Source organism: Grammomys surdaster, unplaced genomic scaffold (genome assembly GCF_004785775.1).
Source record: "Grammomys surdaster isolate TR1022 unplaced genomic scaffold, NIH_TR_1.0 213, whole genome shotgun sequence".
In the NCBI taxonomy this organism is placed as follows: domain Eukaryota; kingdom Metazoa; phylum Chordata; class Mammalia; order Rodentia; family Muridae; genus Grammomys; species Grammomys surdaster.
Genome location: NW_021604658.1, coordinates 3,855,154 through 3,881,250, shown reverse-complemented (window position 1 = coordinate 3,881,250; position 26,097 = coordinate 3,855,154). Strand labels below are relative to the sequence as shown.

Below are 26,097 nucleotides of genomic sequence, written 5' to 3'. Positions count from 1 at the left end.
GATAGACTGAGTAAAATGAAACATAAAATCCAAGTCTCCCATCTTAAAAGCAACAACTACAGAAAATCTACTCTGGTCTCCTGATCTTAACTAAAAACAAACAAAATCCACTTAGTGAACTCTTATCACACCTATTATTTGACTTGGTAAAACCCAACCAACTCATAAGTCTTCTTACAAGCAGATACTTAACAGCTACAGTGAATGATTAAAAAAAACCCCATATTTTTAAAATCCACAATTTAAACAGTTTCTAGACTGTGTGTCACAGTTTCAGAGGATGGTCTTCTATAATTAACTTTTATAACTTTGCAATGCTGTATAAATATTACATTTATACAACATGTACACACCAATAATGAAAACTACTGGACAAGATTTGTAGGACACTGTTTTCCCCACATTGTATGCTAGAATCTATGATCCTACAGTACACGTTACCAATCTAAATCTATTATTACATGATAGTCTTCATTCTGAATCTTCTCCTCCTCATCTTCATCTTCTTTGGTCTCTCTTACAGAAGCTGAAGTAGGACCACCTTCCAGAAGCATGTCAGAGCATGACCCAGCTTTCTTAGCTCGTGTCTCAGGAGTATCATCATTTTGGGGGCTAAGATGATTATCTGGTGGTGACAGATCTCTGGATTTCTGAGTTCTCGATAGCTCAATAGTCAATCTCTTTTAAAATAAGAACAGTACGAATCAATATTAAATGTAAGAGGTGTCTCAGTGGCAAAGTAAACAATGTTTACAGTTAAAAATAAACTATAAACTGGGAGTAACAGCACATGTTGTTAATCCCAGCACCCAGGAGGCAGAAGCTGGTGATCTCCAGCCTGGTCTTCGAATTAGAGAAAAGGAAAAGAAAAGAAAGAAAAGGGCAGCATAAAGTTGGAGTTGAAGAGACAGCTCATGGGCACACAGAAGGTGGATCCTGGAGGAGACAAGCAAACACAAGGGGTCTTGTCCATCCTGCATGATTCAGCAGTACAATGCACATGGAAGGAGAGATGTAGGACTTGAGAATATGTTCATGCACGTGAATCTCCAAAAGGGTAAGCATCTGTCACCTGTGGACACTGACACGTGAGTGAGAGCTGGATACCTCATGCTTGCAGAGGCTAGGCAGGTCTACAATATTGAGTTCCAGGGCAGCCAGGATTCTACTGTCTCAAAACACTAGGGAAAAAACCAGATCTGAAAATAGTTTTTAAAAACCATTTCTTTGGGCTGGAAAGATAGCTCACTGGTTATGAGCACTGCCTTTTCTTCCAGAGGTCCTGAGTTCAATTCCCAGCACCAGCATGGTGGCTCACAACCATCTGTGATGGGATCTGATACCTTCTTCTATCATTCAGGTAGACATGTAAATAGAGCACTCATATACGTAAATAACAAGGCTCCAGAAAACAAAAGAAAACCATTTCTTTAACTCTCTCATTTTCTTCTGTCTTGTTTTTGAAATATGTATATGACAAAGATAAACGATCTTTTGCATATCTGGTCTAAACTACACATATAGTTCACAAACTGTATAGAGAATACAGGCTGAGTTTTGATCTGTTTTGTTTGATGGTGCTGAGAACCCAGGACTTTTGATTGTGAGATAGACACTTAAATACTGAGCTACATGTCCAGCTCCAATAGTTTTAAATCTATATTCACCCATATTTCTGAGCTTCATCTACTACAACTTTCATAATCCAAACCTCCTATTCCATCCAAAGTCCATATGGAGGGACTGCAAAATGGCTCGGTGCGGAAGATCACTTGCCACCAGGCCTGACTACTTGAGTTCAATCCTTGAACCCACATAGTGGAAAGGAGAATAAACTCCCACAAGTTGTCCTCTGACATTTACATGTGCACAGTGGCACGAGCACCCACCCACACATACATGCATACACACACACACACAAACATAAAACCAGTTCAAATCCCACACGAAGGAAAGAATTCCTTACATAATTTCATTATTTCAAAATCAAAATTTACTAGCGTTCTACTTATTATAGTATTCAATCAACAACATCAAGAATTCAAAGAAAGTATGACAACTTTCAATTATTTTACTTTTAATCTTTAAACTCAAGACATCCTGTATAATACAATCACCTTAGATACTGAGGGGAACAATGTTTACTTCAAACCAGAGTGGTACTGCACAATGCAACTTTGCATAATAATAATATTATATATCTACAGTATCTAGCACAAGCCCCTGAAATGAAATCACTAGAACTAAGGAATAGTATTGTTGATCTTAATGAAATGAAACCAATGTAGCTAAATGTGGCAACACAACTGAGTGTAGAATCTAGAGGCTCCAAGGGTAGAGAAAAGGACAGTCAAAAGTCAAATTTTTACCACAATACTAAAATGGATAGCCAAAATCAAATTCAAAAAGCAGCAAGCCAAAATAATAGGCTGTACTAAGCAAGAATGGATGTAATTGCCTTACCTCTTTAAGATTGTTTATTTGTTGAATATAACCAGTCTGTGCAGCTTCCAACTGAGTAATGTACCAGTGCTGATCCCGGCATTTTTGAAAAAATGTTGGTGAGCGTACCTGAAATCTTAAGAAAAGAACAATTCCATGTGAAGAATAATACAAAAGATGAATCTGTGCAATATATACATTCTACAGTTCCCATTCAATTAAGGACCACTTCATCCAAGGCTACAGAGAAACTGTCTCAAAAAATAAGCAAACAAACAAACAAACAGGAACCACTTCAAATGAATTCTGAGTTTCTGTTCCCCATCATTGACTCATAAACGAGAACGGCATGTGGCTCTAAATGTCATCTGTCTAAACTGAAAGTACACTCTTTTCTTTTATGTGCACGAGTGTGTTGCCTGTATATATGTCTGTGTATCACATACATGCCTGGTGCTTGCAGAGGTGAGAAGAGGGTGTTAGATCACCTAAGACTGGAGTTACAAATGGTTGTAAGCTATGTGGGTGCGAGGAATCAAGCCCGGATCCTCTGGAAGAACTGAGCCATCTCTTGAGCCTCAAAACTCTACTTTTCTAAAGATCACATTATATATCAAGATTAAGCTGCCAAGTTAACCCACAGACCATAGATATTATAATACTATAGTTCAAATATGATGATCCCAAGCCGGGAAAGAAAGAGGATCATAACTACACAGGACTAATTAGGAAAACAACACTTTCCTATCCTTTTACCTAGTCAGGCTCCAGAAAAACATAGTTTAAGGGCTGGGTTTTCTCTCCTCCATCCCAGCTTAATCTCACTTTCTTTTTATATTTTAAAAATTCATTTTTTTTGGGGGGGGGAGGCAGCATCTCATTCAGTTTAGACTGGTCTAAAACATACAGTGATCCTCCTAGACTCTCTAGTGCTAGTATTCAGGTATGAGCCACCACTCAAGGTTCCTCAGATTTCCTACCCTTTGGGAAAATTCATATACTGGGTCAAATAACCAAAACTGCTTCACTAGACTCAAAAGAGTTGTATGCTTCCAATAAATAGTATCTTTGCCCTCTCCAGATAGCCTATAATCAAAACTGCATATCAACAAAATAGCAAATAAAAAGTATCTACATTAAATCCTACTAACTTGATAAATGTCTTTAATGTACCTGGCTATTCATATTTTTTGTTTTTTTTTTAAAAAATCTTCTTATTAAGCCATGTGGTTATGACAAATGCTTTTAATCCCAGCACCCAGGCAGAAGCAGGCGATTCTTTGTGAGTTTGAGGCCAGCCTGGTCTACAGAGTAAGTTCCAAGACAGCTAAGGCTACAGAGAAAAACCCTGTCTCTAAAAACCTGTCGTAAAGGAAAACAAAAAACAAAACAAAAACCTCAAAACAAAACAAAAACCTCTTAATATTTAGTAAAAACAAATCTTTCTTACTTAAGAGTCAAACGTGATTCCACTTATGTCACTGGAGCATGCCTCTGAAGAGGACATTAGACACCATACTCTTCCAAACTTAGGCCATGCGGTTTGCCTCATGGAGCACTTCTGCCATAATGTGGTGCTTTACCACAACCACATACTCAAAGCAATAGTGCTACTCTATCATGGACTGAAATCTTGAAAATTGTGAACCAGATTTATAAAATGATTATCTCAGGTACTTGTTACAGAAACAAGAAACTAACAAGCAAAAAGCAACTTGAAGGGAAATGGGACAGGTTACAGGCCATTACTGTTGGGAAGTCGAGACAGAAATATAAAGCAAGCAATCGCATCCAAATTCAGAAGCAGACAGAATGGCTGCCTGCATGCCTGTGCTCAGTTCACTTTCTCTGTATACAGCCCAGGACTCAAACCCAGAGAATGGTGTTACTCAGGGTAACCTAATCGGCACTAGCTCAAGATGAGACTCCTTTCCCAAGTGATTCTACATTCAGTTAACAATTAAAATGAACCATCAAATAGAAACAATTCAGTTTTATCTAAGACCTTACATCTAATGTAAGAAAATACTATCTAATAGTTAACTGCAACAGCATCTAATGCTAGCCAATGATGCTCATGGATGAGAAGGCACAACTGAACACAATCAATATTTTCAGTATTCATGAGAAAACATTAGAAAAGGTTCCTTCTAAGCATTTTTCTTTAACTGATGGATCAAATTCCTAGTCATTCCTGAACATTAGTCTTTATACTATTTGAGCCATTAGGATAAAAAGAGCAGGAAGGTTTTCCTGTTTCTCTTTTAATGAACAAATAAATATATAAACTTATCTAGTTTAATTATATATTTATTTAGAGTTACAGAAAAGCCAGGTGTGGTGGTACAGAAGTTTAACCTTGTACACTCAGGAAGCAGAGGCATATGTGAGTTCAACACCAGCCTGGTTTACACAGTTCCAGGACAGCCAGAGCTACATAAGAGAGAGACCTTGCCTCAAAAAACAAAAATAAAAACAAACAAAAACTCAGGTAGTAATTCAGTTAGATCTCTTTAAGTTCGAGGTGTGCCAGGTCTATACAGCCAAATTACACAGAGAAACCTGTCTCAAAAACACAAAACAAGAAAAACAGAAAACAAAAACCAGAGGTAGAAAAAAAGCCTTAACTTTCTAATAAATATGTATAATAAATATGTAAAAAGTTGTATCAAAATCTTAAATGAAATGAGAAAAAAAAGTACAAAGAAGCTAATCAGGAAGAGGAAGGGAATAAATATGGTCAAAACTGTAACACATTAAACGTGAAAATGGCATAATAAAATCCATTATATATACTAATAAAAACATTGAGGGGAAAATCTGTCACTCTGTAGGTTGGTAAATAGATGTTAGAATTGACTGTAACATGAAATGCCAATAAAGCATTTTCTCTGTTAAATTATAAAAACAAGACTATTACCTCAAGAGAAAAAGTGACAGTTTTCTTCCTCTTTCCCTCTTCCCTCCCTCTCTTCTTCCTGTGATTTTGCTTTCTTTGACACCTGGCAAATCTTAAATTACCTAGGTAGACACACATAGCCTTCAACTCCTGATCCTCCTAATCCACCACCTGAACTCTGGGATTACAAGTGTGTACCACCACATTTTTGTTTCCATACTTCTAACATAATTTTATAAGAAACTGAAATATATTCTGTAAAGGTAAGCTTGAAAAGTCAGTCACTGAAATATTACACTGTCAAACACAGAGATAAAAAACAAAAAACAAAACAAAAAACCCTACATAATGGCCTCACTAATCTATTCTTAGCGTCAGTATTCAGATTTAGGTCAAATGCTCTATGCACAGGCTGAAGGCAATTTAATCAGTACTCTTGTGGGCAGCAGCCCTCTGATTGTGATTCCTTTTTTCTATTTTCACTCCCTGCCCCGCAAGACAGGGTTTCTGTGTGTAGCCCTGGCTGTCCTGGAACTCATTCTGCAGAACCAGGCTGGCCTCAACCAAAAATTCAGACTTTGGATTTTTAGTTAGGTATGCTCAACCTATAAACCACCTGTAAAAAATTATTATTATTGTTGTTGTTGTTATTTTTGTAGACAAGGTCTCTTGTAACCCATACTGGCTTTAAACTTGTTATGTTGTCTACACTGGTCTTGAACTCCAACCTTTCTGACTCTATATCCCAAATACCAGGATTATAGGCATGAGGCATCACATCTGGCAATATATTTTTTTTTTTAACGGAATCAATGACTAGGTGTCAAATCATTTCTCACTTTTATTATTCATCTAACTACATGGAATTCCTGAAATAAAAGTTATTGTGTGAATTTCAATATGTTTGTTAAATAAAAATTTGTAATACAGTTTTGAGGATATTATTTCTCTTATAAGTCACAATATCAAATATCTCAAACTACCTTAAAATCACTGTATCATTTTGTCGGTTCAAGTACCCTTCATTTGCAAGTAAGTCCAAACGAAAAAATCTATTGTAGCCCCAGCATTCTCCAACTTCAAAGTCAGATGCAAATTCTCGAATGATATTTTTAGTAGGGTCGTTGCACGACTGGTGAACCATTTCTACACGATATTCATATCTAAAAAAATGTAGAAACTATTATTAGTACAATCACAAAAGTAAAAATAATTACATAAAAATAAATTTGTTACTCCAGAAGTCATTTACAGAAACAGCAGTATTTCAAACTGGCCACACCATGACAAAAGCAACTTGGGGGAGGGAGGAGTTTCTTTGGCTTACACTTCCACATCACAGTGCATCACTGAAGGAAGTCAGGACAGGAACTCAAGCAGGACCGGAATCTGGAGGCAGGGGCTGATGCAGAGGCCATGGAAGGGTGTTGCTTACTGGCTTGCTCCTCATGACTTGCTCAGCCTGCGTTCTTATAGAACCCAGGACTATTATTAGCCTAGGGATGGCACCACCCACAACAGGCTGGGCCCTCCCCCATCAATCACTAAGCAATCGCCCTACAGGCTTGACTATAGCCCAATCTTATGGAGGCATTTTCTCAATTGAGGCTCCCTCTGCTTCAACTGTGTCAACTTGACAAAAAAACTAGCCAGCACACTCAGTAATACTACTTGAAAACAAATCACAAAATGTTTCATGTAGAAATTTTACTCATTACACACATGTTTATGCTCACACACCTAGAGAAAGTGAATAAAGTTTGAAAAAAAACATGAACTCTCTCTCTAAACCCTCACTGACAACTCAGACTGACTAGACGGGTATCTAGATTGCTACCTAGTGATCGATGTCTTTATTCTGTACTTTAACACTTAAACTACCCCACTGCTAAACTTTTAATTGCAAGATTGAATGGCTTTTCAACATTTAATGGAAGAAGATTCTGAACCCACTCTGCTTCCTGAAATGTTAAGTGAATCAACAAACTGTATTTATATGAAGACTATATGAAAGTATTTAGAAAATGTCACATACACATATACAAATTCCAATCTTTTCTAAACATACTACCATGAACATATTACATTAAGAATGATAAGTTATTCACATTTCTAAAACAATGTGAACTTCAATTTCCTGAAAAAGGGCCTGGAGATATAGTGCAGTAATAAGAGCCCCAAATCCTGGACTCAGTATCTTGTTCAAAATAAATAAATGAATTAAAGTCTTAACATCTGTTTGGTAATAGAAGTATCAAGCTGAATCCAGTGACAAAGACAATAAGTATTATAGATTGAAAAAAAAATCGAAGACAGAAATAAAAATCCTCCTTCACCCCAAGGCAGAGACAAGAGAAAAAGATGGCTGTATGAAACTGAGGATCAGGTAACCAGCTTTGTGGCAGGACATAGAATAAAATAAACGGGTAATTAAGAGATGAACTAGTCGAAGAACAGAGCCAATACAATTGTTCTGTTTCCCAGATCTCACAAAGTGACATGAGAAAACCATCAGCCAAGAGTTGTCCTGACCACATACTCTAAATAGAAAGTTATAAATCTTTTCTGTCTCTAACTTTTGGTGACGGGGGACCTGAGAAAGATGATGGGAAAGTTTGGGATCAGGAGGTCTTGTATAAACTGATACTTCATGTCAAGCAAGTTTATGAAGACAGGTGCAGTAGCACATGCCTTTAACCCCAGTACTTGGAAACAGAGGCAGACAGATCTCTGAATTTGAGGCCAACATGATTTACACATAGTTCATCTAAGGCTGTGTTGAGAGACACTGTCTCAAAATAAACCAACAAAGGAAGTAAAAGAAGAAAATGTATACAGTTAACAGGGGAAAAACAGGTTAGAATCAGCAGAACGTTTTCATACAGTGTTGCAGAAAAGGTTCAAAGGATATCAAGTGGGACTGATAACTCCAGTCTCTACAGAGGGAAAAGCCAGGGTCCCAGGAAGAGAAACATTTCAGGCCCTGGCCCCAGTCTCAGACTGGACATTGCCAAGTCTGCCCTTAGACAGAGAACCAACATTCTTTGTCCTTTCATCAGTGCCTCTGAGAAAGACTTGAATTGGCATGGTGCCCAACAAAATATAGGTCATAATATCATTCTCTTATAACTCTAAGATCTGTATCAGTTGCTAATTTCAATTGATTTTCTTCATTTATTCCATGGTTTGCTTTCTCTCTATTGGGATATCTGCCTTTGTTCTACTTTACATTAATGGATTCCTTTACGATTTTTCACTGTCCTAATTCCAGAATGCAGTTAAATTGCGAGGTTTTCAGTTTAGACCTTACTCCTCCACATTACTAAACAAAATCCTTCCTCAGAGCTTTATCCTGTGCCCCATTTATTCGAAGTTTTCTCCTGTGGTTGATAGAAACAGGGGTTGTGCTCTTTAAAGCATCATCCTTTCCCCATGTCTCTTTTCCTTGCATAAGGTTCACTCCCCAGCCTTCTCTTTCCTCAGTTTCCTCCTAAGTCCTGATTAGAACTCTGCAGCCTTGTTTATGACAGCCAGAAGCTGGAAACAACCCAGATGCCCCACAACACAAGAATGAATACAGAAAATGTGGTTCATTTACACAGTGGAATACTACTCAACTATTAAGAACGAAGATATCCTGAATTTTGTAAGCAAATAGATGGAACCAGAAAATATCCTGAGTGAGGTAACTCAGACCTAAAAAGACATGCACGGCATGTGCTCATTAATTAGTTGATGTTAGCCAAAAAAAAAAAAAAAAAGAAAAGAAAAGAAAAGAAAAGTACAGAATACCCAGGATACAATCCATACAACTCAAAAAGGTTAACAAGCCAAAGAGGCCAAGTGAGGATGCCTCAATTTCCCTTGGGAGGAAGAAAGCAATCACAGGAAGGGTAGAAAGGGAGGGACCTGGGTGGGAAAGGGAACAGGGAGGGGAGATGGGGAACATGATCAGGTACTGGATGGGGGGAGGGGAACAGGACTGAAGCCCTGAGGGTCAGCAGAAAGAATGGAAACAGGTAACCTCAGGAGGTAGGAGGTGGGGGAACCCTCCAGAATGTACCAGAGACCTGGGAGGTAGGACTCTCAGGACTCAAAGGGAAGAACCTTAGATGAAATGTCCTATAGCAGAGGGTGGGAACTTATAGAGCCCACCTCCAGTACAAAGACAGGGCATCAAGTGAGGGATGGATGGGGTTGCCGTCCCACAGTCAAAAACTCTAACCCATAATTGTTTCTGCCTGAAAGAACTGAAGGGACAAAAATGAAGATAAGCCTGAGGAAAAAGAGGTCCAGTAACAGGCCCAAATTGTGATCCAGCTCACTGGGAGGCCCCAAGGCCTGACACTATTACTAAGGCTATGGTGTGCTTCACAAAAGGGGGCCTATCATAACTGCCCTCCAAAAGACCCAACAAGCAGCTGAGTCAGATACAGATATTTAGACCCAACCAATGCACAGAAGCTGCTGACCCCTGTGGTTGAATTAGGAAAAAGATGGAAGCAGCTGAGGAGGAGGGCGAACTTGTAGGAAGACAAGTAGTCTCAACTAATATGGACCCTCAAGATCTCTCAGACACTGGGCCACCATCCAGACAGCATACACCAGCTTATATGAGGCCCCCAACACATATATAGCATAAGACTGCCAGGTCTGGACTCAGTCAAAGAAGATGCACCTAACCAACCCTCAAGAGACTGGAGGCCCCAGGGGGTGGGGAGGTCTGGTAGGGTGGGGGTAAAGATTAAATAAAATTTAAAAAAAAAAAAAAAGAACTCTGCGGAACACAAAACAGGAATCTAATATACATGTCTGGATTTCTGTCTGCAGCCTTCTTGGGTATCCTACCCAATGTAGCATAGGTTTGTTGGTATTCCTAGACTGACTCCACCTCACTTCCTCTATCACCGTCACACCACAAAAACTATCTTGACTTTAAGGGAGAACAATCACAGAGTTAATCTGAGTGTTTCTTATCTTGGAAAAATTGCCTTCACTAGCTACTTCATCTAGAAAATGTTGTTTCATGTTTTATGTATCATTATAACAGAAAGTATGCATCTTATTCTTACTATTCCATTTTTAGCTTTAAACAAATGGTCCATACCAAACCAACAAATTCTAATGTACTAGTGTAAAAATAAATATTACAAATTCAAGCAGATGATGGTGGCACACCATCTTTAATCCCAGAGCTCAGGAGGCTGAGGCAGGTGGATCTCTGAGTTCAAGGCCAGTTGGTCTACAAAATGAGTTCCAGGACAGCCAGGGCTACACAGAGAAACTCTGTCTCAAAAAAATCAAGTATGTTTGTGTATATGTATATATACACATATATATACACACATAGAAAATTCCTTATCACAACCATATATATATATAAATAATTGGGTCTAGATATGGCACACACCTGCAATTCCAGTATTCAAGGACTCAGTGGTCCTCAAGCTTCCTAACGCTGCTACCCTTTAATATAGTTTCTATTATAAACTGCAATTTATAATAAATTTATAATTAATAAATTATTTATGGAGATAGAGGTTTGCCACAATAGTCTCAACCCAGTGGTTAAGGACCAATGCTCAAAAGGCTGAGAGTTAGGAAAATCAAGAACATTTTTGGTTACCTGGTTTAAAAAAAATCCATCTCATAAGGTTTCACACTGCTCACCCCACCCCACCCCACCCCACCTCACCCTACCCCACCCCTGATGATTTATAGGCAATCAGCGCCTGCTGGGTGAGGGAGAGACATTTTTCAGTGGAGTAGCTGCTGCTAAGGTGTTGGTACTTCCGTAAATAAGCTCCTGTCCATGTTCTTCCAAAGCAGTCCTAATTACAACTCACTGGACTACAAAAAGAAAAAGGACATCAAAGGAAAATGGGGCCTACCTGGAAGTGTAAAGGAACTCAGTGCTGGAAGAGGGGATAATAGAGAATGGATATAATAAAACTGTACACATGCATGTATATACATGCATACATGCATGAGAATGCAATATTGAAGTTGGACATGTTGCTGCATGCTTTAAATCCCAGCACTATGGGCAGCAGACATGAATCAGTCTATGAGCACACGGCCAGACCAAGATCCAGGGCTACAAAGTCAGACTCTGGACAAATAGTTTGGAAGTTAAAAGCATGCTCCTTTTCTCGAGGAGGTGTGGGTTCAATTCTCAGCACCCACGTAAGTAGCTTATAGCCATTATAATTCCAGTATCAAGGGATTCAACACCATCCTCTGGCCTCTGTAGGTACCAGGAATACATATGGAACACAGATATACAAGTAAAACACTCATACACATGAAGTTAAAAAGAAAAGAAAAAAAAAAAAACAGGCAGTGGCGCCATGCACCTTAATCCCAGAACTGGGGAGGAAGAGGCAGACAGATCTCTGCAAGTTTCAGGCCAGCTTGGTCTACAGAGTGAGTTGCAGGACAACCAGGTCTGTTACACAGAGAAACAAACAAATACAACAAAAAAGAAAAACAAACAAAATAGCCCAGCTGAATCCCAGCACTCAGGAGTTCACACACAGCCTGGTCTACATAACAAGCTCCGGATCAGCCAAGAGCAAGGCCCTGAGAAACAAAAACTGCAATTTAATAATTATGTATTACTAATATGTGTAATGTATACTAATAAAAATATTAAGACTAAAAAACCTAAGAATAAACAAACACAAATTTAAAAAAATAACAGCCTGGTCTACATAACAAGCTCCGGATCAGCCAAGAGCAAGGCCCTGTCTCAAAAAAGAGAGAAACAAAAACTGCAATTTAATAATTATGTATTGGGGCTGGAGAGATGGTTCAGTGGTTAAGAGCACTGACTGCTCTTTCAGAGGTCCTGAGTTCAAATCCCAGCCACCACATGATGGCTTACAACCATCCGTAATGAGATTCGATGCCCTCTTCTGGTGTGTCTGAAGACAGCTACAGTGTATTCATATATAATAAATAAATAAATCTTTAAAAAAAATAATTATGTATTACTAATATGTGCAATGTATACTAATAAAAATATTAAGACTAAAAAACCTAAGAATAAACAAACACAAATTTAAAAAAATAAAAACATACTATTTAGTTTTATAAGTCAAACAAAATATACTATCCTATGAAGTCATTTTAAAAATTATACCTTCTAGGGCTAGAGAGATGGTTCAGTGGTTAAGAGCCCTGACTGCTCTTCCAGAGGTCCTGAGTTCAATTCCCAGCAACCATATGGTGGCTCACAACCATCTGTAATGAGATCTGATGTCCTCTTCAAATAGCTACAGTGTACTCATATAAATAAAATAAATAAATCTTTAAAATAAGTTATACCTTCTAAACAAAATACAAGCTGGTAGCTGTCAGAGGCTACTAGACAATGGTGTCTTACGTGTGCACAGGTGTACTCACCTGCATGTGGAAGGAAGGACAAGCTCAAGTTTTCCTGAAGCACTGCCTATCTTATTAGAGACAAGGTCTCTCATTTTCCTAAAACAAAAATCAGGCTAAGCTGGCTATCCAGGGAGCCCTAGGGAACTACCTATCTCTATAGCTCCAGAACTGAGGTTCTAAGCATGTACCATCAAGTCCAGCTTTCTTACAAATGTTCTAGGGAGCAAACTTAGTAAGTACTTTATTAGCTCAGCTGCCTCCTCAGCCCCACAGGGTATTTTTATGAAATCATGAAAATGTTCTGAAATTCAGTGTCAATGATAGTTGTAGAATCCTATGAATTTATTTATAAACCACTGAACTACACATTTTTAAACAGATCTCAATTTTATTAATGTTTAAAAAGAAAAACCTAAGAGCAGGCAAGCTATAAATCTTAGCAGCTATATGGAGGAGAACCATCCACATGGTGCTAGGCAACCACAGGACAGAGAGGGCACAGAATAAGAAAGAATAAGGAGGGGCCTGAAGGATTAGGAGAAACATGCTTACATCAGAAGAGAAAAGCGGGGAGGGGAGGCTTTTCTAAGTAATTCAGAAAAGTGAGGAAACTTACTGAATTGTACAACTTTTAACAGATGGGTTTTTAAGGTACTTGAATTATACCTTATTTGTTTAAAATATTCTCAACTAAATGTGTTCAAATTTTGTGAAGCCAAACTATAATACATATTTCAATCCAAACATATATTTGTAAAAATTAAGCATATACATAGATATAAAAACCTAGCGGTCTTAAGATTAAACCACAGTAATAAGATTTTCAAAACTGCGAAGCAAGAGAATGGAGCTCTGAATGACAAATGCCCTCCACATTCTCAGCAGTGGAGTGTTTGGTCCCACTTGGCACTGTCTTGGGAAACATGGGAGGTATAAGCTTATTGAACAAAGTTTGCCATTGGGGGCAAGCTTTGAGGTCGACTTGAACTTAGTTCACTCTCCCTGCTTTCTGCTTGTGACTGAGAACATGAGCATCCAGCACTGCAGCTGCCATGCCCACCTGAAGCCACACTTCCCAGTAGTGATGGTGATGGACTCCATCCCTCTGGAACCAGAAGCCCAAATAAACCCTTCCTTCTGTAAGTTTCCTTGGTCATAATGTTCTATATCCCAGCCATAAAAATACAAATACAGTTTTTTACAAAAATATTTAGGAAAAATATTTGCTTTTCATAAAGTCTTTATGTTAATATACAATAGACTTTTTAAAATTTTGTTTTGTTTTTCAAGACAGGGTTTCTCTGGGTAGTCGTGGCTGTCCTGGAATTTGCTCTGTAGACTGGCCTTGAACTCACAGAGATCCATGTGTCTCTGGCTGTGTTGGGATTAAAGGTATCCACCATGCCTGGTTTACAAGAGACTTTAATCACATTCACATAAATTTTATATGTGTAAATATGTATATGAAGTCTCTATAGAGACAGGAGACAACTAAGATTAGGTAAGAAAGACATAAAATGTTAATTTTTAAAAATGTTTAATAAGAATTGTGAAGCTGAAGTGTACTGGCTGGTGTTATGTTGACTTGGCAGAAGCTAGAGTCATCAGAGAGGAAGCAGCCTCAGTTGAGGAAATGCCTCTGTAAGATCCAGCTGTAAGGCTGCGATAAGCAGCAATGTGGAAGTGTAAACTAAATAAACTCTTTCCTTATCAACTTGCTTTTTGTCACAGCAACAGAAACCCTAACTAAGACATAAAGTACACAAGTTTGTACTGAAAAAGTTAATTAAATCACTTACTTGGAAGTTTCAGGTAAACCAGCAGATAGTTCCAAAAATACAGATAAATAATAGCCACGTACAACTCCATTTCCATCCTTAAAAAACAACAGAAAGAAAAAGAGGTTATACAAAACAAACTACACATCAACGCCAACCAAAAACTTTAATGAAACAATGAAGCCATCGAACAGAACACACACTGTTATCAGGTAACTGGGTTAACAAGTATGTCTAAGCTTAAAAACCAATAAAAAAAATTAAAATTCAGATTTTAGTTCACAACAATTTTAAATTTTCATACATTAAAAAAGTAAAAAATAGCGCCGGGCAGTGGTGGCGCACGCCTTTAATCCCAGCACTTGGGAGGGAGAGACAGGCGGATTTCTGAGTTTGAGGCCAGCCTGGTCTACAGAGCGAGTTCCAGGACAGCCCAGGCTATACAGAGAAACCCTGTCTTGAAAAACCAAAAAAAAAAAAGTAAAAAAATATCTACATTAATAAATCAAGGCAACTATCAAAAACTATAAAAATAGTTACAAAGTCTTAACATTTATAGACATCTTAACAAATCAGTCTTGAGAAAGAACAAAAACTCAAATGACAAAAGACAAATGAGTTTTTCTTTCATTAGGAGTAAAACTGGGAACCAGGTATTATAACGAGGACCTCATGGACAGCTAAGTGCTCTGCTCCTGAACTATATTCCCACATTCAAACTAAAAATATTAAAGTAAGGAAATGATATTCAAAGTAAAGAGAATTACAACAACAGGAAAAAGAAACAAATCTGACTAAAGATAGGCAAAATACACAAGTAGACTTGTCCACAAAAAAAAGTAAACAGTGAACAAAACACGATAGATGCTACATCACTAATTATTAAGACATGTTAACTAAAACCATGATGGATATGACCTCATAAGAATTAGGACAAGCCCTTTCATAAGTGTAGGAAAGAGCTGGCAAAGTCCATTAGAGTAAAACCTTCCTGTACTGCTGATATTCATATGCAAATGTTGCTAGATGGTATTTCCTTAAAAAATAAAAACAACCTTTCTCTCTGACTCAGCAATTCCACTTTTGAAGATCTACAGGAACAACTAAAACAGAGTTTCTTAAAGAGATGCATGGCACTCTGTTAACAGCAGCCAAGAGTACACAGTAAGACCCTCTGACAAGGAAGGGGAGGAGCTCGGTGGGTAAATGAGTCAACGAAATGTAAAATACACATATGATGGCGTATCATTCATCTTTATCAGTGAATGAAAATTCTACGCTACAAAAATTTTTTTAAAAGATGAACCTTGAGGATATTATGCTCATTATGCTGAGTGTAATAAGCCAGTCACAGTAAATTCATTCCAGAGTCAAATTCACAGAAACTGAATATAGAATAGGACCTATCAAAGGCTGGGAGGAGGAGAAAACAGATGTGTTTAAAGGTGAACACTGCGAAGTCTGTTTAGGCTTTGAGCCTAAACAGAATCTTACAGACTAATGGATGCTAGCTTGGTGTTCACTATAAGGCTCAGGACTGACTCAAACTCAAACCCTGGCCTGTTTTTGTCTTGAGATGGTGTCTCATTGCATATAGTCCTAGCTGTCCCTAAACTCAAACATAAACCAAGATGGTCTCAAACTACCTGTCTTTGCCTCTGCCTTTACCTCTGCCTCCAGATTGCTCCAAACTGAAACATTCTACCCTGGAGAACTCCTAGGTTCCTAAGACTCAAAAGTAAACAAAATTTATAAGTCTCAGAAAACTTCTAAAACTAAATAAAAAATAAAATAAAATTCACAAGCCTCCTCTCCAGGGTTACTGAAGTAGTGAACAGTTGTCAAGAGAGAAGATGCTCCCCACGTATCAGCTGCCTTCGAGTCACACAGGGAACTCCAGGGATGCAACTTGCATGGGTTCATGGGCTTTTCAGTGTTGCCGCTGCTTTTGAGCCATCCATATTCCTGTAAGTAAACCCTTGTCCATACTTCTCCAATAAACTCACTGGCTCATTAAGCTCTATCTGCTTCCCCAATAACTTCCTGCTGAACATCTGGAAGCCTCCAACTGGATGTTAACTTTGTTCCCTCAGTCAAGCTACTACAGCTTATCTGCAGGATGTTGTAAATGCCTGGTTTGATGATGTTTTCCTATTTATCTGCTGTATCTCTCTATCTGCAACTTGCTATTTATTCTTTTAGTTTTGCTGGCTCTATAATTAAAAATTTACTCAGTCAAAGCAGCAAGTACAGCTACATACAAGACATAGCTAATACAGTTGGTGTCTTAGTTGGGGTTTCTATTGCTGTGACAAAATACCATGAACAAAAAGCAAGTTGAGGTGGAAAGAGTTTTATTTTATTTGGTTTACACTTCCAGATCACAATCCATCATTGGAGGAAGTTAAGACAGGAATGCAGGAGGGGCTGGAACTGGAGGAAGGAACTGATGCAGAGGCCATGGAAGGAAATTGCTTACTGGCTTGCTCAGCTTGCTTTCTTATAGAACCCAGGACTTCCAGGGATGGCACCACCCACAATGGGCTGGACCCTCCCACATTAATCACTAATTGAGGCAATGCCCTAAAGCTGGATTTCATGGAAGCATTTCCTTGACTAAGGCTCCTTCCGCTCTGATAACTCTAACTTGTGTCAAGTTGACACAAAACTAGCCAGTTGGCAATATTCATGAAGCATCCTTTCAGTTTTAAAGGAATAAATGTTCCAAAGTTGCTGAGGAAATCTCTGGCTAGGAATACCTTTACTGTGTCAGCCTGGGAATGGGAAAAACAGAGTTGTCTTTGTGAACAGTGTCTAGCAAATTGAAAACTTTTAAGCCATACCATATTGCACATGCTTTTTTGGGGAGGGGGGACAGAGAGAGAGATCAGCAGCTAAAAGCATCTAGCTACTCTTCCAAAGGAACAAAGTTCGGAAGCACCCACACGGAGGCTCATGATGCACGTGAGTGCACAGACAGACATGCAGACAAAGAAAATCATAACAAAGATAGTAAGATAATAATAATAAACACATAGTAACTTCAAAATTTTTAAATAAATTTGTGAAAATTACAAAAAAAGATATTGGGACAGATGATATGACCATGACATTCAGTGACAAATGCCTAGAATGATCCTAGAATATCTTATCATACACAAGCAGCAAAAAGAAAAACATTACTAGACTCACTTCCATCTACTAAGGTCATGGCAAAAAAACTTGGGCAAGACTCAGTGAGATTATATATAGATCCACCCAATAAATGCAAATGAAATGACACAGAAAATGACTATCAATAGCTATTAATATTACAAAAAAAAAAAGAACCCACACAAGACATTTCACTATTAAAAAAAAACACTAATTCTTGCCAAAGGAATGTATCTAAAGCCAGGCCTCGAAGTTCACAGCTGTAATCCCAGCATTTAGAATGGTACTGCAGAAGAATCTTGAGTTCAAGGCTAACCTAAATTACACAGTAAGGATTAGGCCAGCCTGATCACATAGTAAGAACCTATTTCAAGATAAAAAAAAAAAAAAAAAAAAGTAGTAGTGGTGTGCAAGAAAGACTGAGCAGCAGGAAGTGGCAAGGGAGAAGAGGAATGAGATGAGGAACTGTGGGACAGGGGACTGAGGGGGGGGGCAATGACTGGAATGTAAATAAATAAAATAATAAAAAAAAGAAAGCTATCCTTGCATTTGTGACCTGTATTACCAGTATAACTGAAGGAATTTACTACAACAAAAAGATATTTCATTTAAAAAAAAAAAAATTGAGCTGGGCAATAGTGGCGCATACCTTTAGTTTCAGCACTAGGGAGACAGAGACAATTAGATCTTTAATAAGGCCAGTGTGGTCTACAGAGTAAGTTCTAGGATAGCCAGTACTACACAGAGAAACTCTGTCTCAGAAAAACAAAACAGAAACCTGAAAAAACATCTTTAAAAAAATTTTTTTAGATTTAATTATTGTATATCTGTGTTAGGCCTGCATGTGTATCTGTCCACCATATGTGTGTACATCTGATCCTTGGAGGTCAGAAGAGGCTGAAAGATTCCTTCAAATTGGAGTCACAGACATTTGTGAGCTATCACATGGATGCTGGGAATAAAACCTCAGCCCTCTGTAAGAGCAACAGTGCTCTCAATTGCTGATCCAGCTCTCCAAACACTAAAACTTTCTTCTAAACGTATTTATCTCCTGACAAAGCAGAAATAAATTTAGTGCTGTTAGAATTAGCACATTCATATTTAACAGTTTTTCACAAATTGAGTAATAGCATAAAGAAATTACTAATTTTCTTACTCTTTTAATAAGTAAACTAATATACTTCAAAATACTAAAGAAAAGTTCAAAATTGAGTTGAATTTGGAAATAGGAAAAACTTACTGGGTAAACCTTTAACCTCCAGCAAAGTCCTGAAACTTGAAGAGGTGGGCTGTAAACAGGATCTGCTCTCTGCCGCAAAGTGCTAAAGAAAAAGAAAACCAATGTAATTCCAACATCAAAACTATTATGGCCAGGCAGTGGTGGCGCACGCCTTTAATCCCAGCACTTGGGAGGCAGAGGCAGGCGGATTTCTGAGTTCGAGGCCAGCCTGGTCTACAGAGTGAGTTCCAGGACAGCCAGGGCTACACAGAGAAACCCTGTCTCGAAAAACAAAAAACAAAAAACTAAACAAAAACAAACAAACAAAAACAAACAAAAAAACCCAAACTATTATGAAATGGCAACAAGCAAAACCAAATCCAATTCCATATGTTATGTTAATATTTAAGACTTAACAACAGAAAGATACTAAACATGTCAAAGTTTCACTAAATAAGCTTAAATATATTTATGTTATGAATTAACGATACCAAAACACTCAGCAGTTATCTTTTAAGTCTCAATTAAAACACAACAAGAACATACTAACTATGCCATTTAAGGAAAATCAGAGTACCACTAAGTAGCCCAAATTTAATTCTGGCTCAGTAAGCATTCTTTAGTATTTCAACTACAAAAATATAGTAAAGAGGATGTTGGATCCTCTGGAACTAAAGATACAGAATTACTTTATAGTACAGCATGTGTTTAGCATATACATAGCCCTTGACTCAATACTAAGCACCAAAAATGATTAAACAAAACTGACAACTCCTGTAGAGCATATTTTTTTCATGGAGAAATAAGAATGTATATCAACCCTTAACATGTGTAAAGAAAACTTAGCAAGGCTTTTAGCTGCAAAATTACCCCATAAGATGGAGAAAACAGGCTGAGGAGGCAGCTCAGGTATAAAGTTCCTCCCCAAACACAAGAACCTCTATCAGTAAAAACTGTGAACCTAAGTAAAAACTGTGAGACATGGTGCTTACACTCAAAACCCCAACACAGGGAAGGTGGAGTCAGATGTACCCTAGGTCTTAATGGCCTGTCAACCTAATGTACTTGGGAACATTACAGGACACTAAAAGATGTCACCACAGACAAACTGAGGGCTGAAGAAATGGCTCAGCACTCAAGGGCTTTTAATTTTCTTTCAGAGTTTAGTTTCCAGTGCCTACAATGAGTAGTTTACAACTACCTGTTATACCAGCTCCAAGGAATCTGAAATAATCTTCTGGACACCTTGGGCACTTGCACTCACACATACATATACAAACATACACATAATCTGAAATAAAAATTAAAGAGGTGGACAGCACCTAAGAGTGTCCGCTGACCTCCACATATAAAGACATACAAGTATAAACTGAAATTAAAATACACACACACACCACCACCACCACCACCACCACCACCACCACCACCACCACCACCACCGGGGAAAAATGAATGGTGCAGTACGGCTTTCTACTTATCAGCACATAATCGAATTTCTTTCCCAAAGGTCTTATATTTTTAGTTTCCCTTTTTGTCCTGCACTTGAAGAACAGTCTCTCATAGTCTTCTTGTTTTAATATATTTACTTCTAGACCAATATGGTGGTGGATTCCTTTAAATCCCAACCTGGTCTACATAGCAAGTTCTAAGGCTAGCTGACTATATAGTGAGACTCTGTTTCAGATGGATGGATGGATGGATAATAGAGGATAGATAGACAGATAGATAGATAGATAGATAGATAGATAGATAGATAGATAGATAATTGAATTACCAAAGTTTCTAATCCTAGAGAAAATGATCAGAGTAAAAAAAAATTGTTAGGTAGCTTAACATAAGAACCTACACATTTCTTATAACAATAGCCTCGTAGTGAAAAAAAATTTTTTTTTTCACTTTTAGCATAAAAACAGACAACCAGTAGCCTTCTTTCCACAACCTTAATTTCTTTGATACAAAAGCTAAGTATGCTCACTTCCTTTGGGACTGAAGAGATGGCTCAGCAGTTAGGTGCACTAGCTGCTCTGTCCGAGAACTCAAGCTCAGTACCCTGGACCGCAGCTCACAACTAAAGTCCCCTGTAACTTTAATCCCAGGGAATCTGAAGACCTCTTCTGACCTCCATGGGCACCAGGCCATGGTGTATATATATGGTATATATACATACATGTAGGCAAAACACCAATACACAGAAAAGAAAATACATAAAAATCTAAAATATACTTATTAAGCTGGGCAGTAGTGGCACACACCTTTAATCCCAGCACTCAGAAGGCAGAGGCAGGTGGATCTCTTAAGCTTGAGGCCAGCCTGGTCTACAAAGGGTAGCCTGGTGCAGAGAACTAGTTCCAGGACAGATAGGGCTATATAGAGAAACCCTATTTGAAAAACAAAACAAAAGGTTCCTTTTCCCAGACTAAAGAAATAGTCGCCTCTGACAATACAAGTTGAAAACTACTAATCCATAAATCTGAAATCCAAATGTTCTAAATTCTGAAACTTTTAAGATCCAACAAAGTCATTGAGTATAAGATACATACCCAACTTCATATCAAACAGTATGTTCAAAAAACAGTCACTAAGATACTATATGAAATTACCTTTAGGTTATATGCTATAATGTATATATGAAACAAAAATATATTTTGCTTTAGACTGGACCTTATATAACCAAGATATTTTATTTACTATCTATGTGGTTTTTGGTTTGTTTTATTTTTTAACACAGAGTTTCTTTGTGTAGTCCTGGCTGTCCTGGAACTAGTTCTGAAGACCAGACTACCATAAAACTCAGAGATTTGTCTCCTTCAGCCTCTGGAGTATAGGTATTAAAGGTATGCACCATCATACACAGCACTAAGTGGAAATCTTTTTAACTTTGAAATCCAAATATTTCTGTCTTATGACATGAGAAATGAAATTCAGCATGCACACTCTAGACCAGTTCTGTTTCCAAGAGGAAACTTTAGTTAAGGACTTCATCAGTTCTCTCTTGCCACACAATCAGACTGTCTTGGCTTTTGTACCCAATACAATAAAAACCCAGAGTTCTCAAAACCTCTTACCTGAAGTTCTCTAAAACAAAAGTAGCTGAATCATAAGATGGTACCAATTCACTAAAAAGAAACAAAAGGAGAAAAAGTTAACTATTACCTTAATTGGTAAAAAGTTAACTATTACCAATTTTCATTTAGTTAAAAAACAAGTTACTCGATATTATCTTGAAAACTTGCCAGCTGTAGTGCTAATAAAATATTTCCAATCTTTATTAAGTATAGCATTAAATCAAATCAGTTCATAAAACCATCAAGTTTATAATTAGAATGGAAATACAGCAAATACTTCAAGGTTATTTACTAGGAAACCCGCCGTTATATGTTTTGGTTATTTTGTATAGTTAATTGTTGGGGCCCTCAAGCATGCTGAGCAAGCATGATATCACTAAGCTAGAGCCCCAGCTTTCCTATACTTTCATAGGATTAGAATACATGACTGAGGGAACAACAGGGATGGGTTAGCACAGAAACACTTTTTTAGCAAGGCAAGATGCTATCAAATAGCCTAAATTCCATATAATCTTCTCAAAAGAGACCTAATCTATATGCATAGGATGAACTAATGGGTAATAATATATCCTGCTGCCAAGTAACTTTACATCATGTGGATGATTTGTGGCACTGTCAGTAAAACATCATTTAATACAAAGCTATACTGTATACAGTATTGTAATATGTTATCATAATTGTTGTGATTATAAATTGAATAAAACAGGACTATACCTACAGTAATGTGTGGTTTGCCATGTGAACATGTTAATAAGTGTAAATAAAAATATTCTAAGACTTATATAAACTAGATTACATGGTGATCATGCATGCAGCTCACAGAAGGTAGAGGTCAAAGTCTAGCCTCAGTTAAATAGCAAGTATGAGGCTATGTAAGGCTCTGTCTCAAAAATAAAAAAAGAACAAATTTATCTAAATAAATCACATATTCTCCAAAATAGGAAGATGTACTTTGCCCTATGATTGTTATACACAGCTCCTATCTAACTTGAGCACATCAACCACATATATCTAATCCCTAGTCAGCTTTGGCACTTCTGAGGAGATTCACTCACATCCTGCATTTCTACATCTTTGTGCATCATGAATCCTGACTACTTCATAAAAAGTCAAATACCCAGAGGCCTGTTCCAGTGTTTTCCAATTATGTGCTCTACCACTCAATAGACAAAACTCCTATTAGCAGGACCAATGCAATTAGTATCTCAAAAGCTTTTCAAGAGACCATAAACGTAATGAGAACTCTAAGTAGATTTTCTTAAAATAGACTTCAAATATCAAACAAAAGTAACATGTTTTTGGCTATCATTCTAGGTCACATATAATCATTGGTCAGTTTACCCACCAATTCACTATATCCTCTAAAATGTAAAGACTTCACCCAGTCCTCTTGTCTATGAATCTATATGCTGGTTTGTTTGTTTTTTGTCTGGATTTTTGTTTTGTTTTTGTTTTCTGGCAGGGGTGTTTTGGAGGTTTTTTGGTTTTGTCTTTTATCTATTATGTGTTTATTCTAGTGAAATGTGTTGCTTTTGCTATAAGCTAGATTCAGAGCACAGAAAATCTATTTATCCCAGGATATTGTGATATTTCTACATGTCTTATTGGTTTCTATTGGTGTGATAAACACCATGACCAAAAGCAAGTTGGGGAAGAAAGGGCTTATTTCAGCTTGCAATTATAGTCCATCTCTGAGTGAAGTCAAGAAGAAACTCAGGGCAGGCCCCTGAAAGGCAGGAGCTGAAGCACAGGCCATGGAGGAGTGCTGCTCACTGACTTGCTCCTGACAGCTCTTTTTCAGCCTGCTTTCTTATACCACCCAGGACTACCTGTCAAGGGGTAACACTACCCAGTAGTCTGGTCCCTCTCATATCTGTCACTAATCAAGAAAATGTCCTTAAGATTTTCCTAAAGGCCAAGGAGATACAGGAATTTTCTAAGTTCCCACTTCCAAGATATTGCCTAGATTTGTGTCACGCTGACAAAAGCCCACCAGGACTTTACATGTGTATTTCTTACAGAAAAGTTCCATACACAGGTAGTGTAACAGATTAGTCAACAGAGACAGGGTTGTACAGCTCACAGCACAGACAGCCTCGATCCCGTGCCCTCTCAGCCCTGCTTCAGCTTTCCTCAGTTCCCTTATCTTTCCTCATGACATTACTCTGGTCTTTACAAACAGAGTCATGGCATGGTAGTGTCAGCTGTCTGTCTTCACAGAAAATGGGAATGGCCTTAAATCATCTCTATACTGAAAATCTGTCACAGATATTTAAATATTTAGATCACCCAGTTAATCAGAACATCACAAACAAAGGGAAGAAAAGAGACCCAAAGGCATCCAGTGTACAGGCTACATAAAATCTAGATTCCTTTCTCAACCATTTCTCAGGTACCTGAAACTAACTATGGACTAACAGTTAACCTTTATGCTGTTGAGAAGAATTTTAAGATTCACCCAATCTGAAAAATTGAAAAGGGAATCAAGATTGAAAATTTTTTCTATTAATTGCTCCTTCCCACTACTTTTAAAAATTGGAGACACACACACAAAAAAAAATTGGAGACACTGTCATCTTCACAACTTTTTAGAATTATAACTACTTTTAAATTTTGATTAAAAAGATACACATTAATTTAAAAGCTAAACAAAAACTGAATAGGGACTTTAAGGGAGCTCAACAAGTAAAGGCACTTACTGCCAAACCTGACCATCTTGGAATTCAATTCCTTACATACAAATGGTAGAGAGAGAGAACAAACATCCCAGGCTACCCTCTGGCCCCACAGGAACCACAGCATTCAGGAACGACTTCTCACACCAAGAAAGAGTAGTTCTTTGATTGACAGACTTAGTAAGAATAGCTCTTTTCTATGGAAAATGGAGTGCTAATCAAAGAAAAATATTTCTAATTCCCTATCATTTCCCCCTAACAACCAAAATATGAGCCCATCACATTCTTAAGAGTTCTCTCTTTCTACCAGCCAGGTTCTGAAAAATCAAACCCAATCTACATAGTGCAAGAGCCTGTAATAACCCACTGAGCCATCTCCAAAGCCCACCACATTTTTTTGAGACCAGATTTACATGCAAAACAGAGTTCAGCAGATTACTTTATTGTAAGTATTAACAGTACCTTAAAAGGAGGTGGTTAGCTAGGAATGTGGGCACACACCTATAATCCCAACACTTGAGAAGTGAAAGCAGGAGGGAGCTCAAATCCAGCCTCAGATATACAACAAGTTTATTCAAGGTTAGACTTGGCTACGTGAGACCATTTTTTAAAACAGAATGAGTTAAAATAGCTTATTCAGTGTCTCTTGGAGTCCCTTCCATTCTCCAGTTTTTTTTCCTCATGTTTCCTTAATAAATCTATATTTGACCATCTTAATTAAAAAAAAAAAAAGAAAGAAAAAGAAAAATTGTGTATTCAAGTATCTACCCTAGTACACAAACTGAAAATGGAAGTGCAGTTCTAAAACTGATACCTGGTAAAGTCTGGCGGAACAGGTGTGGTAACAAAGGATGCCATGGGCTTTCGGTGAACTTGCTGGAACATCATTAGGATCTCTGAGCTCTTGGATATCAGCTCACTCTTACTGCAAGACCGCAACTGTGTGAGGAAAACAGTAACTCAACCAACAAAAAAATTTGTTCAAAGGCATTTCAAATATTTTAATAAAAAAGGAGAGATGTGATAGTTTAATCCCAGAACTTGGGAGGCAGAGGCAGGAAGATGTGAGTTTTATGCTACCCTAGTCTACAAAGCCAGTTCCAGGCCAGTCTAGTATACATAACCATGTTCCAGGTCAGCCAGGGCTATATAGAGAAAACTTATCTCATAATAAAAAGAAGAGTCTTAATTAAGAAAACTTGGGGCCAGGTGTAGTGGTGCATGTCATTGAACTTATTGCTTGGAAGGTAGACACAAGCAGATCCCTGTGAATTCAATGCTAGTCTGGTCGACGTAGCCAATTTTAGACCAGCCAGGCAACTAGTTATGACTGCTGAGAGTGAGAATTACACCTCCCAAGGGCTGAGCCCCCTAAGTGGTTATCCAATATAACATTCAGTCCTGAAATCATATACACATAAACAACAAAAATGGACTCAAGTTGTGATTATATATTTGTGTACCAACAGAGGGGGGG

The 26,097-nt window shown here is 37.8% G+C and overlaps 1 protein-coding gene across 3 annotated transcripts in view; it reads right to left on the bottom strand.

The window, feature by feature from the left end:
* The window catches only part of Trim37 (tripartite motif containing 37), a 130,814-nt gene that overhangs the window by 71,627 nt on the left and 33,090 nt on the right, over nucleotides 1–26,097 (bottom strand). For all 3 annotated transcript variants that reach the window (XM_028772497.1, XM_028772496.1, XM_028772498.1), the window contains 7 exons: nucleotides 25,435–25,559; nucleotides 21,946–21,996; nucleotides 18,902–18,983; nucleotides 14,530–14,606; nucleotides 6,325–6,504; nucleotides 2,464–2,578; nucleotides 462–680 (listed from right to left, as the gene is read on the bottom strand). In XM_028772497.1, coding sequence (XP_028628330.1) covers nucleotides 462–680; nucleotides 2,464–2,578; nucleotides 6,325–6,504; nucleotides 14,530–14,606; nucleotides 18,902–18,983; nucleotides 21,946–21,996; nucleotides 25,435–25,559 — 849 coding nt within the window. The remainder of the gene's footprint in view (nucleotides 1–461; nucleotides 681–2,463; nucleotides 2,579–6,324; nucleotides 6,505–14,529; nucleotides 14,607–18,901; nucleotides 18,984–21,945; nucleotides 21,997–25,434; nucleotides 25,560–26,097) is intronic.